This window comes from Talpa europaea (assembly GCF_964194135.1).
Source record: "Talpa europaea genome assembly, chromosome: 7".
Classification (NCBI taxonomy): domain Eukaryota; kingdom Metazoa; phylum Chordata; class Mammalia; order Eulipotyphla; family Talpidae; genus Talpa; species Talpa europaea.
This window is the reverse complement of record NC_140074.1, coordinates 1,874,664-1,893,341: the sequence shown is the minus strand read 5'-3', so window position 1 is coordinate 1,893,341 and position 18,678 is coordinate 1,874,664. Positions and strand designations below refer to the sequence as shown.

Genomic DNA, 18,678 nt, shown 5'->3' with positions numbered 1-18,678 from the left:
CCTTTCTCCCCACCTAATTTCTCCCCACACTTATGTGATTAATTTCAGTTTCTTCAAATCTAACACCTTGAAACTCCAGCCCTGCTCATGAGTAATTATTTATAAACAGTGTCATAAAAGGCTGCTTGACTGCCAAGAGTAATCAACTTCTTCCAACCACTTCAAAGGAAATCAAAAAACCTTTCCATCCGCAGATCCTTTTGAGGTTTAACTAGGAGCATGATTTAAAATTCACAAGAAAACCCCCAGGTATTGGAGCTCTAATACACAGCTTTCTTGGACAAACGTTTGATAAAAAACGAAACATACAATTATATACACCGTCGCCTGCTTTAATATTGCCCAGGGCTACTGTAAATGCTCACTTTGTACTAAATCTGCTTTCCTCGCGGTGAAGGGGCTGCCAGCCCATGTGCCAGGGCCTCCCCTCGCCCCTCGCCCACCAGGACGAGTCCAGCGCCTTCTCCCCCTCTGCTCCCTCCCCGGGCCCACTGGCTGCCCAGCCCCCGTGTCAGTGAACCGCTGCCCACGCAGCACCCGTGGCGGTGAGCAGAGGGCCGCGTGGGCTGACCGGGAAGCCTGGCCTCTGATGCACTAGCCCAGGGTGGTGGAATGTTTGCAGGACGCCGGGCGGAGGCCCAGAACCACCAGCCAGGGGCCTCCCCACCCCGCCAGGGCTTGCAGGGACAGTGGAGGTCCATTCTTCTCATCCGCGCAGTTGGGATGGGCGCTGCAGGGCAGAGGTGGCCCAGCTTCCAACAGGGCTGCTGGGAACAAATCAGCCCCCCAAACGGAAGTAATGCGATCCCACGACACTACTTCCTGGGAGAGTAGCTGGACCCCAAGCTTGGCCTCCAGCTCACCACAGTGGGCTCCAGGACAGACCAGGCCTGCCTGAGCCGGAGCTAAGACAGCTGGTTTCTGCTGTCTTAGCAGGGGAGGCCCTGGCACGTGGGCTGGCAGCCCCTTCACCGCGAGGAAAGCAGATTTAGTAGCATGTGCCACGTGTGACGTGTACAATGTGCCGGGGACGCATGAGCCAGGCGGTCTGCAGTGTGTGAGGTGTGTGATGCGCACGAAGCCTGTGACTCGTGCACGGTGAGCGACGTGGGGTGCGTGTGACTGTGTAATGTGAGCCGCCACGGGCAGCGTGAAGCTGCGGGGGAAGGGGAGGGGGCTGCGCCCCGGACAGGAAGCTGCCCTTTGCACGGCGATGACGGCTGGGCTGTCTGCCTGACAATGAGGTCTGCTCGCCCGGGAACGAGCTGCAAACACGGAAAACCGGGATCAGCCTCAAATCTCAGGCTCTGGACTCCCAGGCGGGGGGGTCCAGCCCCGGGCTGTGCTCCGCCTCTGAGGGCACACGGGGCACAAACGCCTCTCAGGAGAGTCTTTCAACCATCGCACCCCAACTTCTCAGGGCTCAAGTGAGTCGGTTACTAGCAAGTACAATTCTTAATTTGGAAAAATCCGAGTACAGTTTTCGTAAGTGGCAACTCGACCTGCACCACCCACTTGAGCCCTCAAAGCATCAGGGCCGGCACCCCGAAGCCTGGCCAGTGGCAGAGGCGCTTCCTGCGGCCACCACCCACAGGCCGGGGCCTCAGCGCCCCGCCCCATCTCGGTGAGTCCCCAAAGCCCACTGTGCTAGGAGGAAACTGAGGCCCAGAGGGCAAGGATCTCTCACCATTTCTTTCTAGAATTTGGGGGATCCATGAACTGTAGGGTCCTGAAGGCAGAAAGGGGCGCAGCCGCAGAACCTCAGGTTCACTTTTGCTCTGTTCTCACTTTCCTTTCAGTTTTATGTCAGCTTTTGCTTCGCTTTTCCCTTCTCTTTGCTCGTTCTTTGCTTTCACTGTCCCGTATTTTCACTTCGCTCCCCTGCCCTGCTCGATCCGGAGCGGCGGGAAGAGCAGTGGCATCTGGACAAGGGGCTGCAGCGGCGGTGGGCACGGGCAGTGCTGCCCCCTCGGGAAGGGTGGGGGGCATCAGCCCCGCCCTGTCCAGGCACCGGGTGGCCCCTGAGGCCTGCGAGGTGGGCGACCGCGGGGCTGCCGGGACAGAGGGAGGCGCAACACCCACCTGCGCGGCAGGTGCGCCTCCGCCTGCTCGTGACAGGCGACCGGGCGCAGCGGCTGCTTCGGGGTCTCTGGGGCAGAGACGCGCGGAGGCGGGGAGACATCGGCCGCGGAGGGGGACCCCGCGTCTCTGAAGCGCGCACGGCGCTGCCAGCATCAGCCAGTAACGCGGAGACAGGCAGAGACACAGTCCCCAGAGCAGGAGAGAAGCGCACGCACAAGAGGCAAAGTGCCAGCCCGAGAAGGGGGCTCCCACCCTGGGCACACCTCTCTCCACGAGGGTTTGGGGGCTCACTCACCCCGCCTTGCTGCCCAGCCAGAGGCTGAGAAAGGGGCTCCGAGGGGGCTCTTGAACTACCTGCCTGGGTCTACAAAATGGCACCAGGACCAGGAGGCCCCTCCCACCGGCTCTGCTGCCACACCTGACGCGGCGGTGGCCGGGCAGGGCGTCCTGGCCAGGCGGCTGCACCTGCAGGGTCTCTCTTCCACATCAGGGTTTTGGGTCGGCTCCTTAGCGTCCTTTCTCGTCTTGGGCATCCTGAGCGCCACGGTCGGGCATCTGGGGCTCCGTCCTCAGCTGCGCCAGGTGCTCCCTTCACTGATGTGCTGGCAGCTCCTTCAAAGCGGCTGGTGGTCCAACAAGAGCCGCGTGCAAGTTCAAGGACGCCAGTTTCCCTGACGGCTCTCACGGGATGGAGACGGTCCTCGCCTTGGCGAATCCGCCCGGGGAAGGGAACCCCTCTTCCTTGGTCCCTGCTCCCCACACTCTGGCCTGGGGTCCAGCCGACCTGTGCCTCGGCGGAGGTTTGGGCAGCACCGGGCTCATTAGTGGGCAACGATACAAGACGGTCAGGAGCACCCACGTGCCACTGCCCAGGCAGGCCAGACGCTGAACTTTGCACCTGCCACATGGAGTGATCACAGAGCTTCCCCCCGGCAGGCGGCATCAGCTGGGCACACGGAAGCATTAATAATTGATTCCATGGGCCAGTCTCAGGTTCTCATTTTAATAACTTGCCAAGAGAATTTTGATTTGTTCTGCTCCAGAAGAAATTAAGGTGTTTTTAATTAACTACCACCCTGAGTTGTCCAGACCCCTCCCCACGGTGCTCTGACCTCCCTTCAGACTCGGGAGGATAGAGCGGTTCCCAGCTCTTCCCGGCAAGAGAAGGGAGGGTGGAGGTCAGGGGAGGGGGCGGAGGCCGACCCCAGAGCTCCCCAGTGCTCACCATTATCGTTGTTTTGTTGCAAGTGGCTGATGAGGAACGGGATGGGGTCCGGGGGCTGGTGGATCAGGAGTTGCTCCAGCATCGCCTGCAGGCGAGAGGCAGACAGCAGGGTTACCACCTGCACAGACAACCAGGCCCCAGGCTAGGTGGCTCCACAGCCCCCTCGACATGGATCCTGCCTATGGGGCCCGATCCCTCCCCTGCGCCCCACCACACAGGCCTTCAGTTTGGGACCCTGCCCCTGCCCTAGCGGGCTCCACTGGGGCTCCCAAGAGCAGAGGCAGGGTGCGCAGGGGCACATGGCAGTTGCTGGAGAGGCTCCTGGAGGGAGGCCGAGCTGGAGGGGCCCAGGCTCTGAGCTGGCTGCCCGGGTCCCTCCCCCTCGGCCTACTCATGTGTCCTGCTCCCTCACCCCCAGAGCTTTGGTAAATGCTGTTCCCTCCGCTTGATACTTTTTCTCAGCCTGCAGAGGTCAGTGGAAACTGCCTTCCTGGTCACGCTCACCAGGTACACCTGTCACGTGCTGCTGCAGCCCCCTGCATCCCCGCTGTTGCCTGCCCTACCCCAGTGCCTGGCACATCACCGTAGGTGCCAATGCAGATGTCTGCAAAGGGACAAGCCATCACCTTTGTCCCTCCAGAGTATCTAAATAGTCTTGGCTATTCGGGCCTTTTCATGCCCAAAGCAAGCAGATGCCATGGCTCCAGAACAAATGGCAGTGGACAGTCGGGTGGCTGTTAGGGCCGGCTGGTGAGGTAAGGGGCATCCTTCCATTCTCAGGCCAGCGGGGAGGGGCTTCAGCTGGGGTAGGGTAAGTATAGGGCAGTAGAAAGAGGGCTGACACGCGCTCACCAGCAATTCCTTCCCTCCCCTGGGCCAGCTGCCCACTGCACCCGAGAGGAAGAAATCCCGGGTTCCATTTCACTGGCAGGATGGTAAGAGTTCAGATGGCTCAGACCAATATTTTTTAATTTCACTTTTAAATAGTTGTATGACCTATGATCTCAGCGGTGGTGCTCAGGAGGAGGTAAAAGTAGTCCTTTTTTATTATGTTAAAATGGAAGTGGGCACTGGGTCTGTGACTCTCCCTGTGTGGTCGGCTTCCCGGAGCCAGAAACTCGAGTGCAGGGGAAACGGATGAAGCCAAGGCTGGCGCCCAGGTAAGAGCGGCACCAGGGTCAGTTGCTGGGTCGTGACGTGCACTGCTCAGGTGTCCTCCCTGGGGGAAGCCGGGCAGAGGGCAAACCAGAACTCTACTATCTGTATAAGTTCCTGTGGAGCTAAAATTGTTTTAAAATGAAAATGCTCTATTTTAGAACAGTGGCCGTGGTACATCCACAGAGGGACACACATACAGAAGACAAAAGGCCGGACCTCCTGGAGTAGAGGCTTTCTCGGGTGCCCCTTCCACAGCCCAGAGCAGCCCACAGCGCCTGGGGGGCGGGGAGGCCCAGGGCCCACCAGCTGCCCAGCTTCTGATCAGCCAGACGTCTTCTTTACTTAGGATTCCGGCATCAGGAGCCCCTCCCTCCCTGCCAGGTCACACTCCCAAGGGAAGCCTGTCTGCTGAGAGTGGACACGCAGGGTTCTCCAGAAGCGTGAGCTCTGCTCTTGCGTGGACAGGTCAGAGGCCCAAATGACCACAGGTGTCGCCATGGCACCTGCTGGGGCTGGGGCGCGCCCTGCTCTGCTTTCCTTCCCTCTAGTCCCCAGAAGCCGAGTAGCTCAGAGCTCGCAGCCCGGCGCAGGAAGCCTGGACCTCCAGGCGGTGGAGAAGGGGCCCTGGAGCACACGCAGGGGCTGGGCTCTGCCTCGGTCACACGGGGAGCGGCGCCCTTCGGGGCAGGGGCCAGCCTGGAGTCCACCCGAGGGGCGCGGCGCCGGGGAAGGGCTGCGGGGCTGCGCCCCCCTGAGAAGCGGCGCTGCAGACGGCACTGCCGGCGCGGGGTGCCCCCCGGGGGCCGCCGCCCGCCCGCACGGATGGGGCCCTGCGCCCTGGAAGGGGCCGGGTCCCGGCCAGGGGGCCCGCGCCCCCTCCTCCCGCGGGGCCTGCGGGCGGGCAGGGCCGGGGCGGGGCGTCTCCGGAGGCGGCCGTCGGGGCGCGGGGGGCCTCGCGGGCACGACGCGCCCCAGTGGCGGGGGCCGTCGGGGCGGGCGGCGGCCGGTCACCTGCATCATCTCGAAGACGTGGTTCTCCTCCCCGTACTGGGGCATCTCCGGGGGGATGCGGTGCGGGGCGGTGGTCGCGTCCATGTCGCGGAGCCGCGAGGCCGCGCCCCGCGGTCGCTAGGGGCGCCGTCATCAGCGCGCGCCGCTCCCTGGCAACCGCCGTCGCTAGGGGCGCCTCACGTCATCAGCGCGCGCCGCTCCCCGCCGCCCGCGGGTCCCCGAGGCTGGCGCCCCCGGCCGGGGTCTCCCCGCCCGCGCCCAGCCGCCGGCCCGGCCTCGTCCTCGGCTCCGGGGCCCCGCCCCCGGCGTCCCTGCCGGCGGGGCCCCTCGGGACCCGGGAGGAGCGCCCCCATAGGCACGTCGGCCCCGGGGGGGGCCTGGTTCCGCCAGCGCGCCCAGGCCCGGGCACGAGGAACTTCGTGGGTCAAGCCCAGCCCCGGCCTCCGGCCTCAGTTTCCCCGTGCTCGACCCTAGGGCGTCGGGGCGGGCGCTCGGGCGGGAGGGGCGTCGGGGCGAGCGGGAGGGCGGGAGGGGCGTCGGGGCGGGCGCTCGGACGGAAGGGGCGTCGGGGCGGGCGGGAGGGGCGTCGGGGGCGGGAGGGGCGGGAGGGGCGCCGGGGGTGGGCGCTCGGGAGGGACCGGAGGGAGGGGCGTCGGGGCGGGCGGGAGGGGCGGGAGGGGCGCCGGGGGCGGGCGCTCGGGAGGGAGGGGAGGGAGGGGCGTCGGGGGCGGGCGCTGGGGAGGGAGGGGCGTCGGGGGCGGGCGCTGGGGAGGGAGCGGCATCGGGGGCGGGCGCTGGGGAGGGAGGGCCGTCGGGGGCGGGCGCTGGGAAGGGAGGGTCGTCAGGGCGGGCGCTCGGGGAGGGAGGGCCGTCGGGGCGGGCGCTCGGGGAGGGAGGGCCGTCGGGGGCGGGCGCTGGGGGGAGAGGGGCGTCGGGGCGGGCGGGCGGGGCGGGAGGGGCGTCGGGGTGAGTACTCGGGGAGGGAGGGGCGTCGGGGCGGGTGGGGAGGGCCGGGGAGGCGGGGCGTCGGGGCGGGCCCTCGGGGAGGGAGGGGCGTCGGGGCGGGCGCTGGGGAGAGAGGGGCGTCCGGGCGGGCGCTCAGGGCTCAGCCGCCCGCGTCCGGGCCGGGCGGGGCCGCCACGTGACCGATTGCTATGGCACCGACGGTAACAATCAGGCCGCGGCCCCGCCCCGGCCCCAGCCCCTGCCCCGGGAAGGGCCTGCAGACCCCGCGGACCCACCGAGCCACTCGGACTTCAGGACGCTCCGGGAGGCGAAGGCCGCTCTCGAACGAGCAAGGTCAAAGCGGGTGCGGAGGCCGGACCGTGGGGGGCTCGGAGAACGAAGGGGCCCTCCCTCCGCTGCCACCCCGGGCCGGGGAGGTGGGATGGGGGCCACCCAGCCTCTGACTCATCGCCGAACTGGGGGCGCCAGCTCGAGCGCCGCCGTTCTTAGTGGGGGCTGCCGTGTTTGGGCCCTGGATGAAAGCGCGGGGTTGGGGTGCTTTGTGGAGAAGGAGCGAGCGGTAAAGAGCTCTGGGCCTGGCTGCTCCGCTTACTGGCCTGAGAAGTTGGGAAACTTGCCTTGCCTGTGCCTCCCGTCCCTCCCCGGTGACACCCCGCCTTCCACGGGGTGCAGGCAGGTGGTGAGCCGCCTAAGCAGGGGCCGCTGTTAGCAGTGTTGGCATTTCCCCTGCCACAGCCCCGAGGAAAGGCTTCTCCAGCCCCGTTACAGAGGGGGCTGTGGGCGAGCATCCCAGTGCGGGGGGGGCTTGGCTGAGGGGGGAGGAGGCGCTTCCCCTTTGGGGCCAATTTCCTGACTAGTTGATCATGGCGCATTAGCATCACGAGGCCCCCTGAAAAGCCCTAAACCAAACTCCCTCACCTTACAGGTGGATAAACCGAGGCCCAGGCAGGGGGACTCGCTGGGACCAGGTCTCTGCTAAATCAAAGGCAGAGCCAGGCCTCTAGCAGGTGCCCTGAGGCCAGCGAGGGCCTGTCCCCCCGCCCACAGCCAGGGAAATGGCCTCTGACAGTAAAACCCGGGGCGCTGCCTCTCCGCCTCAGATCTGCCTCCTCAAAGCACGCCCGCCCTGGTAGGCTTGTCAAGCCCAACTGCAAAGCCGGCTGGGAAGAGACGGAAGCTGCCTCCCCGGAACAAAGAGCACAACCACCGAGTCTGCACGGAGGCTTCCACTCGCTTCCTGGACATTTCTGAAATGACTTGCCTTTCTCCTCATTTATTTTCAGCCCTAGGCACTTTTCATACCACGATTTCATCTTCTTTCGCAGCCTGGAAAAATACAAATCAATTAAAGCCTAAAACCTATCGGGTAATCAGTTTTTCCCTCCTCCTCCCGCAGACCGAGACGCCCGCGCCCCGGGCCTTTCATCCCGACTAATTCGGCGGCAGCGACTCTCGTTCCGGGACGCTGGCTTCGGAGAGCTCGTTACAGCCGCGCTCGCAACATCCCTGACACGCGTGTCACAAGCTGCTAGGATCAAGAACCGAGTCAGTTTTGCTCTTGGGGCTCTTGGGGCCACCAGCCAAGGTAGTGCTGTATCCCTGGAGAGCCTGGCAGCCCCGGGCAGCCCGGTGGGGGCAGGGAGCGGGCACCCGGGGCAGCCCCGCCCGCGAGTCCTCATTACTCCGAGAGGGGAGCGGGGAAGTCCCGGCAGTGGCAGCCAGGACCCGGGGCCCAGCCAGCCGGACCCTGGTGGGGGGGCTCGGGCAGGGCATCCACCGTGCCCACGTGCCCCCCCCCCCTTACCGCATGCACACTGGTCGGTCGTAGGGCTTTGACCGCTCCCGCAGGCCCGGCACGGACCATCTGAGCTCCGGCCACTGCGCCACACACTGCTGTGTCCCCTGCAGTGCTGCCCCGGGCTGGACGCTGAAGCTGGCATCTCCCCGTGGGCGGTCGGGGCACGGAGGCTTGGGGTGACCGGAGGCTTGGGGTGACCGGCTGACCCCAGACCAGCAAAAGGTGGAGGGGCTGAGATTTGAACCCTGGACGGTGGGACTCCGGAGCTTGGTTCTCACCCACTGCCCCCCAACACTGCGTATTTCAGGGGAAGGGGGGCTCGAGGCCCCCAGCACCCGCTCTGTGCAGGCTCAGAACTTCATGCCCCAGCCAGCCTGGCCCCTGCTGGGTGAAGCAGGTCAGGCAGTTCCTCAGCACAAAACACGGGGCGCCCGGAACCCCTTAATCAACATAGCGTCATTTAATGCAACATTTTAAAAATTGAAATTAATGCAAAAATCCACTTAGAATAAAATATCAAAACTTTAAATGAAGACAGGGCCGCGGCGACTGCTTCGGCCTCAGGCTCCAGCCTACGCCAGCGCCGCCTCGTCCTGTCTGTATTTAAAATTCTGACGGCTTGTTCTCGTGGGCAGCTTGGTGGTAACTGATTTTCAAAAACAGTGCGCTAGATGTCCTTCTCGACCTCGGCCACCCAGTGTCCTGGCGTCCCCTTCAATCTCGCCCTGAGGGGAGCGCCTCCCTGGCTAGCCCACTGCACCCCAAGTTCACTGTGTCTCTGCCTCCTTTTAAGGGGGCAGGCCGCATGCCGAGGTGGTGGCAGGTGTTCAACGAGCAGTGCACCCCCTTCCCGAGAGTCCCCTTCAGGCGAGCGTGGAGCTGCTCTGTCGGAGACACTGGCATGGGGCTCCCGGGGTCACCGTGGACGCCGCTGGGGACGCAGGCTCGATTGACTTACAGTAGCTGGCACAGGTTTATGAGGTCCCTTGTCAGGGCCCCTCCTGGTGTGACTCCTTTATGGCCGCCCAGCTGCAGCTGAGCCCCCAGCCCCGGCTTCCCACCCACCCCGCCATGGGGCACCTTCTGGTCTGTCACCCCTCTGGCCTCCTCTAGCCTTGGAGCCGCCTCTGGGCCCCAGCCCAGCCCTGGGCTCAGGACATGTGGGACACTCGGCTCCATCCTGTTCTCGGGGACTGCCAGGGAGCCTGGCACGCCCCTCCCCACCCCCATTCTTGCCAAGTGTTCTGGCTCCTTCCACCTGCAGCATCTTGCTGGGGCCAGGTCCAAGGCGGGGCTGAATGGGGTGCCTCATGGCACCACCTGGGCTCTTAGAGGCCCCTGGTCGGGAAGGTAGGACCTGGGGTGTGTCTGGCACACATTTGTGACTCTCTGGACCCTATCCCCCGCCCCCGCTCCCATTGGACCTTAAGGGGGCAGCATACAGAGGCCCTTCCAGCTCCGGGGTTCCATAAATCTGTGACCTAGAATGTGCTCAGCAGAACCGCGAGGTGACAGGACGGGCCCCGCAGCCTTTTGCTCACAGAGGCGGTTTGGGGGTGTGTGGCTGCTGGGAGCCTGGAGCTCTCTGCAGTGTGAACGTCCTCGCAGTTAACACAGGTGGCCGGGAGGAGGCGCTGGCGGCCAGTGCTGGGGGTGGGGGGGCGGGGAGCGGGCCAGCCCCGGGTCAGGACTGCTGCCGCGCACCGCCTGAGCCGGGAGCCGAGCAGGGATGGCAGCTTCTCAGAGACGAGGGACGGCTGACCCTCCCTGCCTGCCCGAGCGCCCCTCAGCTTCCCCGCCAGCTGCAGTGTCACGTTTTACAGCAATTTGGTCCAAACTGACAAAATCACAAGTTTTGTCTGCTGGGCATCAGCCTGCTGCTGCTGGCCACACAAGGAGGCCTTGAAGGCCGCGAGTGCGTGTGCGTGTGTGCGTGTGTGCGTGTGTTTCCACAGTTTGAAGAAACTGAGGACCAGGGAAGTCCTTGTCCACGGTTGGGCAAAGGAAACCGCTTTTGTGGCAAAGGGCATGTCCCTGACGTGGATGGACTCGGGGTGGGCTCAGTTCTGCTGTGGACAAGGGTGGATCGTGTGTAAACGGGCGTCCCCCTGGGGCTCCTTTGCGCCCCTGAAAAATGGGGCTGGAAGCAGTGCGTGTCCCTGGGGCCGCGGGGAACGGCTCCGCCTCGAGGGGCTGCGGCACCCTCTCCGATTCCGGAGCCCGGTCCGCGGGTCCAGCCCCAGGACTTCACGCGTCCCCCCGCAGAGTCCTCTCCACGGTCACCACGACGGCGGCGACGATGAACGAGGTCAAAGAAAGCCTGCGGAACGTGGAGCAGAGGTACAAGCTCTTCCAGCAGCAGCAGTTCACCTTCATCGGTGCCCTGGAGCACTGCCGCGAGGACGCCCACGACAAGATCCGGCCCATCTCCAGCATCGGACAGGTGGCTCCTGGCGGGCGGGGGTCGGGTGGTCCCCCAGACCGGAGGGGTCGGGCGCACCGTTCCCCGCTGGGAAGATGAGGAGACTGAGGCCCAGGGAGGGGCAGCAGGTTTGTGCCAGGCCAGACTCAGACCCCGCCTTCTGTTTCTCAGCACGCGTGTGCAGGTACTGTGGCTAAAAAGGCGGGCTGGACGCTCGGCCAGCCGGGAGCGATTGGCCCCAAAACCTGCTGCAGCCGGGATCGGGGCCACGGTCACCCCCTGGCCTCAGTCTCCTTATCTGAGAGAGACACGCACCGCCCAGGGCTGGTGCACGGGCCGAATGAAATTGTGTGTCTGGGTCGTCTGCAGCCCCAGGCTCAGGACAGGGCCTTGATGGACACGCACGGCGCAGGGTGTCCAGCTGCGCCGGGGTTGAGACTCAACACGCCAAGCATGTGGCTTGTCACGTCTGCAGACACATCCTCACCTCCACCCACCTGGCGGGTCAGCTGCCGTCTGCATCGAGCTGGGCGGCCTGGAGACCCAGCCCTCCGGGAACACACAGCCAGGCCCGGCCTCTCAGCAGAAGCGGTGTCCACCCGGCAGTCAGCTCGCGGAGGCCGACCCCCACAGGCTGCTGCGGCGGGGGGGCCGGGCCCAGGACTGCCCGGAAACACATGAAACCCCGAAAACAGCAGCCTGGCAGGCGGCACCCTGTTACAAACTTGCCCAAAAGTTTCTCCCAGTTTCTGGAAACACTTTGAGCCCACAGGCACCCCTACCCTTCCCCAGCTTCCCCAGGGGGCACCCTGCCGGGCTTGCTGTGCCTACAACACGCCCTCCCTCCCCCTGAGCTCGGGAAAGGAGTTGGCGATCCGCTCTGGCCCGCCTCCCAAAGCTCAGGCTTGCAGGGGAACCGACAGGTGTCCAGGCGTGGAAGGAGCCCCGGGGACCCTCCAGTGCTCAGCACCATTCCCCCCGCCCCACCCGCGTGGGTGCCCCCCCTGCCCGGGCACCGAGGAGCACCCTCTTGCATAGGGCACGCGGCCACGTCGTCTGACTATCCATGGGCAGACTCGCCCGCACACCCACCCAACGGCAGGGTGGCAGAGGTCGGGGCACGCCCACCTGTCGTAGTTACCCGGGGCTGCAGGTGCTCCTTTGCCCCCACGGCCCCCAGCACGCCCCCGGGTGTCAAAGCCTGTCTCCCGCACCAAACTGTACTCGGCTCCTTGGGAAGACGTCCCCTGGCAACCAGGGGCAGCTGGGCAGCGGGAGAGCCCGGCGTGGACTCGGCTGGCTGGGCGGGGGAGGCAGGGCCGGCCCCTCGGGTGCAGGGGGAGAGTGCCGGGCTGCGGAACCGGTGGCTAATCTTGCCTGGTCCGGAGCCAGGCCCTCCCCGGCACAAGGTCACGCCCTCCTTGCCCGAGCTCAGAGCCAGCGTGATCGGGTGGTCACCGGCCACGCTGGGGGACGAGCCCAACCCAGAAGGGCCCCACTTCCCACTCCCCCGAGGAGAGGAGTTGAAAGTGGATCAGCGGGCCCACTGTCGCGAGCACCTGTTATGACTGACCGTGCCCGGCTCCTGCCTCTAAAACGCACCCCCATTCAAGTTTTTGTTTGGTTTTGGGGCCTCCGAGCTCTTCTTTCTAGAGCTGGTTTTGGCCTATGACGTGAGGTAGAGGCGGGCGTTTCCCGGCTCCGAGGCCATCCTGCCCCTCCCGTCCACGCTGCGGGCCCCGGGGCGGTGGGGGCGCGCTCAATACCTCCGCGGGCGCCTCCATCTGCGAGGCCCAGCTGGGTGGCTCTCAAAGCAGGCCCTCTAGGGGGGCTGACGCGTGGAGCTGGAGACCAGCTCTCTCTTGCCTGAGGCCCGGGAGCACGGGGACTCTGAGGGTACAGGCTGGGAGCCAGGGAGCGGGGGCGGAGCCCAGCTGGGCCCCCCCCCCCCCCCAGGCGCCTGTGCTCCCCTGTGAGAGGAGGACTTGCACAGGTACCGGGAGCACAGGGCTCCGGGGCAGAAGATGGAGAGCAGGACTGGGGAGCCCCCGGCCCAGGACCTGGGCCGCTCCGGGAGGCTGGCAATCTTTGGTGGCCCAGCGGGCCCAGCTCACGCCCCGGCCCTACAGGTGCAGGACTACATGGACCACCACTGCCACAGCTCCACCAGCCGGCGCATCCTGCGCATGTTCCTGGACATCTGCGCGGAGCTGAGCAGGCTCTGCCAGCACTTCGAGGCCCTGCACACTGGCACCCCCGTCACCAACAACATCCTCGAGAAGTGCAAGACCCTCGTCAGCCAGAGCAACGATTTAAGCAACCTTCGAGCCAAGTGAGTGCACTCTGGGGCCATTCTGCAGGCCTCCACGGGGCGGGGGGCGGGGGCACGGGCAGGACAGCAGGGTGTCCCCAGGAAGGAGCAGCCTTCTGCCCAGAAGGCAGGTGAGTCTGGGCTGGGGAGCCGAAGGGCCGCTGCCAGGCTTTCCCAGGGCAGCCGGCCCGCTGGCACCCTGGAGTCGCTCCGAGAGCACCAACTTTTTAAATCTCTCTCCTCGTCCTCTTCCCATTTCTTCCTTGTACCTGAGGCTTCGCAGGCAGAACGCAAGCCCCGGGCAAGGGAGGGGGCCACAGGCCTGGGAGCCTGTCCCTGTGGGGGCACCACGGTGATGCCTGACTTCCAGGCCCGGGCACCCACAGCACCAAGCGCCAGATTCTCGAGGAAGGTGGTCAGCTAGCAGGGTCAGACGCGGCCAAGGGGCTGAGCAGATTTGGGGCGGACATACAGGCGAGGGACCCGTGGAGCCCGGCCCCGGCCGAGCCAGAGCCGGAACGGAGAGCCTGGCCTGGAGCCGGCTCAGCCCCCAACCCCCCCGGGGCTGTCCTGCTCGCCGTGGCTGGTGGCCCTGGCAGGGCTCACCAGCGCCGCCTCACCCCGCAGATACCCTCACGACGTGGTCAACCACCTCAGCTGTGACGAGGCCAAGAACCACTACGGGGGCGTGGTCAGCCTCATCCCGCTGGTCCTCGACTTGATGAAGGAATGGATCGCCCACTCGGAGAAGCTGCCCCGCAAGGTGCTGCAGCATGTGAGTGCGCCCCAGGCGTGCCAGGAGGCCACTGGGGCCGCCGCTGGTCCTCACCAGAGCTCAGGTGCCCAGCCTTGGCTCACAAAGCCAAAGAGTAGGCACCTCACCAAAGACGGCCGCTCGCCCAGGGGGAAGGACCAAGCACGTTCCAAACCTCCCTGGAGACCAGCTGGTGGGAAACTCTGACCCAGCCGAGACCTGCTCCTGCGTGGGGTGCTTTGTCACTAGCTTGCTTTCCGCGGCTTGATTCCCTTTCGGGGGCACCCACAGTCCCGGCCACCGACTAAGCCCAGGCAGTGACGAGAACCTCCCATCCTTGCTTAGCCACTCGCCTTTCCTCTGAGCGGCGGGCTCTGTGCCCCTGAAGAGGACCCCCAGTGTGTTGGTAGAGGGTGTCCAGGCAGGCCGGGTCCCATGACTCCTCCGTGCACCCGCTCCCACACCCAGGCCCAGCTGCCATCAGCTGGGCTTCCAGGTGGAGGCACCGGGACCGGCTCTCTGCAGACAGGGCTGCTCCCGCCTCCCCGGGGCACGCGGGGGCTGCCCATGGTCTTCCTCAGCGCGGTTAGGTGTCCGAGCCCCTCCCCCTGCTGTCCACGGAGCGGGGATGCGGAGGAGCCGGCGGCCTCTGATGACGTACAAGGACAATGGCCTGGTTTCCAGAGCAGCCACAGCCCAGATGTCGGCTGACGTGCCACGGGCCTCGGAGCTGGCCGGGGGTCCTGTCTGACTGTTGCTTTTTCCCTTCACAGGGGGAGACTTAGCTTCTGTATTCTTGCTTCCTCGGGGGCGACGGTCAAGAATAAAAAGTGTTCTGCCACTTCCCTGCCTGGCTTGGTTTCCTGGGATCTACCCCTTAAAGAAAACCACGTGCCCGAGGCATCAGGGGGCCCCCGGAACACCACTGCCACGGCCGCCCCGCGGACAGGAGGTGCTCAGCCGAAAGTTTGCCCCCAAGCACTGCCTGCTAGAGACCCCGGGCCAGCCTGCACCCCCTGAACAGTGAGGCACGGGCTCAGACGAGAACATCTGAATTTCCCAGACAGAATTAAGAATGGCCACTGCCGAGTCTTTGCCTCCAAGGAGCTGCCTCTGCCATTAAAATGGGCAGCACGCGAGTCTCCAGGGCAGCCGCGGAGGCCGCATGGCGAACGGCGCGCCCGCCCTCGCAGGGCACGGTGGACCTAGGTCACTTAAAGGCAGTTTCCCACAAACACTTGCCCAACTGGACGGCAGGGTGGGCAGCGGCACTTGCCCTCCACACACAAGCCCCAGCGGCAGGGCCCGGGGGACACCGCAGGTGGGGGCACACGCAAAGCGGCAGGACGGCAGTGGCGACTTCCTGGCCTCCCTCCCACACCGCCGAGCCTTCTGGGGGAAGGCGGAACCCGGCAGATGAAGCAGGTGGGGTGGCTGCTGGCCAGATACCACCAGCACAAGGGGCTTAGGGACCAAAGCCAGATCCCACCGGCCAGCACCAGCCAGAGGTTTCTGCGTCTTGGTCCTGGCTCTGCCTGGAGGCCCCTCAGAGGCCGGAGTCACTTCATGTCAATAACACAGCAGAGTAGTGCAAAACAATAAATTTTTATTTGTTCACAGTTAAACACAAGCAACTCCCTTGACATTTTAGAACATTCTAAGAAGGACAGCAAACCTTTTGACTCCAATTTCCATTCACTAAGATTGTACCATTTCTCTTGCAGTTGGCGTCTCTGGCATCTCGTGGATTGTTTGACATGCTTTTAAGGTCGAGGTGGGAAGCTTTAGACCTTTTGACAAGACGACTTTCTTAACTTTAATGAAAAGCAGTCCTTTTTTTAAAAAAAATCTGGTTTTCACTGATGGGACCCCTTTAACTGCAAGTTAGCCACACAGGGTTGATCATGATTGAGTTATAAAACTAGATTATATCTTAGCAAAATCTGTTCCTCCGTAATAGATTTATTATGGTCCATAGAAGGCGTCGGAAAAGTGACCACTGATTCTTCCTAGTGCAAACACCTGGCTGCGCCCGGACGCGCCTAAGCAGCTGCTGTGCAGAGGAGCCGGCCCCTCCCGGGCAAACACTGCGCGGAGGGGGCGGGGACGGGCGGTCTGGGGGTCTCAAACTCTCAGGGGTCTCCTCTAAAAAGGGTCTACCCCCTTGGTTCAACTAGCTAGTACCCCAGAGGACGGCGAGCCTGTGGCATCGGGAGGAGGGGACAGAGCTCCTCTACCTTCATCAACTCATCTCAAGGCCGAAGGCAGCTGGGGGCACAGGTGCCGGCGGCCCAGCGGGGTCCGGGGCAGCAGCTGCTCTCAGGGCACACAGACGCGGGGCAGCACAGGAAGCATGGCCACACGCCGCCCGGACACAGCAGAGTCAAGAGTGGGCACACGAGCCGCACCACACGGGCACAACGGTCACAGCAGAGCCCAGCGCCAGCCCCGACCAAACTTGTCCTCTCGCCTACAGAGCAAGCTTCATGTGCAATCCTGGGGGGCACAGAACTCCTAGGTAAACGTGCACGGACACCCCAGGGGTGCGGCTCCAGGGCTGCCGGCCGCCGGTCGACACGCGCCGAGGAGGGACGTGGCAGCAGGGCGAGGAACACCGACTGGGCCTCGCCGCAGACGCGTCTCTCCTGGGAGGCCGCCGCTCCCAGGACCCCCCGAGAGCGCACTGATGGCGCTGAGCGCGCCCACCCGAGTCAGGGGCACGCCCCTGTCCTGCGTCCCGGCCGAGCCTTCTCGCTGCCCGGCCCTGCCTGCCGCCGCTCACCCTTCCCGCCGCCTTCGTGCCTCCGGCGGGAAAACCACCACGGCCGCATCCTTGTTCGCTCTCGGGCTGTTTCTGGCCGAGTGGTATGTTCTCGTCCGGGGGGAACTTCACGCCGGCTGGCGCGGCACGTGTGTCATGTTCCCTACACAGACGCCCCACATTTCCAGGCCCAGCTGTGAGGGTCCAGCTCAGGACCCCCTGGGCACCAACATGGCTTTGAATCACCCTCGTCTACACCACTGCTCGAGCGCCACCTTTTTCGACCAAAAGACGGGACGCCACACATGCCTTTGCCTAAGGGGACAGCCCAGAGCGTGGCGTGCGGTTGTGGCCCTGGGCCTGCCCAGCAGCACTGCTGGCCTGCGGCCACAGGGGCGCAGGGTCGGTCTCCCTGACTGGCAGTGGCGTCCAGGGCCTTTCCCGGATGGCCACCACCACCACCTGCTTGGAATAGCCCGGCTGTGTGCACACCGGCTGGCAAAGCACATCACCCCTCCCTGCTCAGCGCCTGGCCAGGTCACGCCTACCCACGCCCTGCAGGCTGGCCCAGCACCACCGCCCAGGGCCACTCAGCACCTCTCCCACCCAGCAAACGGCTGCTCTCTCCTCCCACCTTGGGGTGCCGTCTTCTTATTTGTGACCAGATTTCTCTCCCAACCCCGTAACAACTCTACAGCCCTCACGGCGGGACCCTGTCAAAAGATTTTTAAAAACCCGTGACAGTCCCGCTGGCTAGAGATGCGCCTGCTCAGCTTCCTGCAGCACACCAGGGACCTCATCTTCTGTCGACACCAGGCTGCACCCCCACATTGTAGTGCTCCTTTTAAAACTAACTCCAAGCTGCCCAAGCAGACTCCAGGGCCTGTGCTGACCTGGCCAGCGTCCACCGGAACTGGGGGGTCATATGCGTTGGCCAACAGCTTCAGGCTCTGACTGGACCCCACCCTCTGCCTCTCCCAGGCCACAATTCTCCCTGGGAGTCTCCCTACTCGCATCTCCACACCCTTAAAAACATGCCTATAGCAGGCCACGTGACCCCTGGCTCTCGGGGCTTATCCTGTCAACGCAAAACCAAACCCTCTGGCCCGAGTCCTCTGCAACAGAAAAGCCGACATCGTCGGGCTGGGTCACTTCAGCAGGACTTCAGGCCCAATCCCCCAGCCTGGGCCAAGTGACTCCCACACCCTTCTGGCGCCTAGAGGAAGCCGGGCCACACCCATAAGGGTGGACGGTGGTCATGAGGCTGAGCCGGCAGACCCCCGGGAGAGGAGGCCAGGGCCGAGCAGACCCCCCAGGAGCCTCCGGCCTAGCCTTGGCCCACTGTACCACCGGCTCCTGCTTCCCGCATCTTCCCAACCTGCCTGTGGACCTCAGAAGTGTCTTCCTTTTCCCCACAGGCCTCAGGCCCGCTGCGGGGGTGAGGGGGTGGGGGGGGTGGAAGGTGGGGGGGGAATGCCCCGGGGTGAGCAGGCACCTGCGCTGCAGCAGATCTCCTGGGCTGGGCGAGGGGGCGCACGAGCAGCGGCTTCTGTAGCCACCCCGAACACGTTTTCCTTTCTGAATTTGTTCGAGTTTTCCTTCGCTAAAACTAAGCCAACTGGGAGACGAGAGCACACGCGACTGCAGCTGTCCTGTGGATACAGCTGCTCGGAACGTGTGGCACCGCCCCATGCGGGCAACAGCAGCCTCCCCAGGGGGCGTCTGCCCGCACCCACGCCGGCAGCTGGCAGCGGGCTCCCGCATTCAGGGACACCAGTGCCCGCGCAAGCGGGAGGCTTCGTACCATCACGGCCTGTCTCTCCCACCACCCTGGGGACTGAGAGGCCGGCGAGGACAGCCGGTACTCGGCTCCCTCCCAGTCTCCCCTGGTCTCAGCGGGAACGCGGCCACGGCTCCCAGGTGTCCAGCATGGGAGTATTCGCTGGGCGAGGTGCTCCATGTGCCCAGGCCTCTGCCAGGTATCACCTTGCGGGCGTGGGCAGTGCAGCGGGCCTGTGGCAGGTAGCCTCTGCCAGCACCCCTGGACCCTGCTCACAGGCCCCCCACGGCTAACCGGGGAGGGCGGCAGCACAGAGCTCCCTGCAGTCAGCACTGGAGTGGAAAGCCGGCCTGCAGCCTGGGGCAGCGAGGCAACTAGCAGCCTGAGGGACAGTGGGAACTCTTTGGGCC

General features: G+C 64.8%; 2 protein-coding genes across 2 annotated transcripts in view; one reads left to right on the top strand and one right to left on the bottom strand.

Annotated features, from left to right (window-relative positions):
• AK8 (adenylate kinase 8) overlaps positions 1-5,560 on the bottom strand; it is a gene marked incomplete at both ends in the record, with an annotated part of 82,487 nt that extends 76,927 nt beyond the window's left edge. Inside the window, 2 exons of the mRNA XM_084236747.1 lie at positions 3,308-3,392; positions 5,477-5,560. Of these exons, the coding sequence (XP_084092873.1) occupies positions 3,308-3,392; positions 5,477-5,560 (169 nt within the window). The remainder of the gene's footprint in view (positions 1-3,307; positions 3,393-5,476) is intronic.
• A 4,979-nt stretch (positions 5,561-10,539) lies between these two features.
• SPACA9 (sperm acrosome associated 9) lies at positions 10,540-14,008 on the top strand (the record flags this gene model as incomplete). The annotated part of the gene is made up of 3 exons (XM_084238429.1): positions 10,540-10,683; positions 12,792-12,994; positions 13,601-14,008. 3 exons carry the CDS (start codon positions 10,540-10,542, stop codon positions 13,932-13,934), a joined length of 681 nt encoding a protein of 226 aa, XP_084094555.1. The 3' UTR covers positions 13,935-14,008.
• Between the last annotated feature and the right edge of the window lie 4,670 nt (positions 14,009-18,678).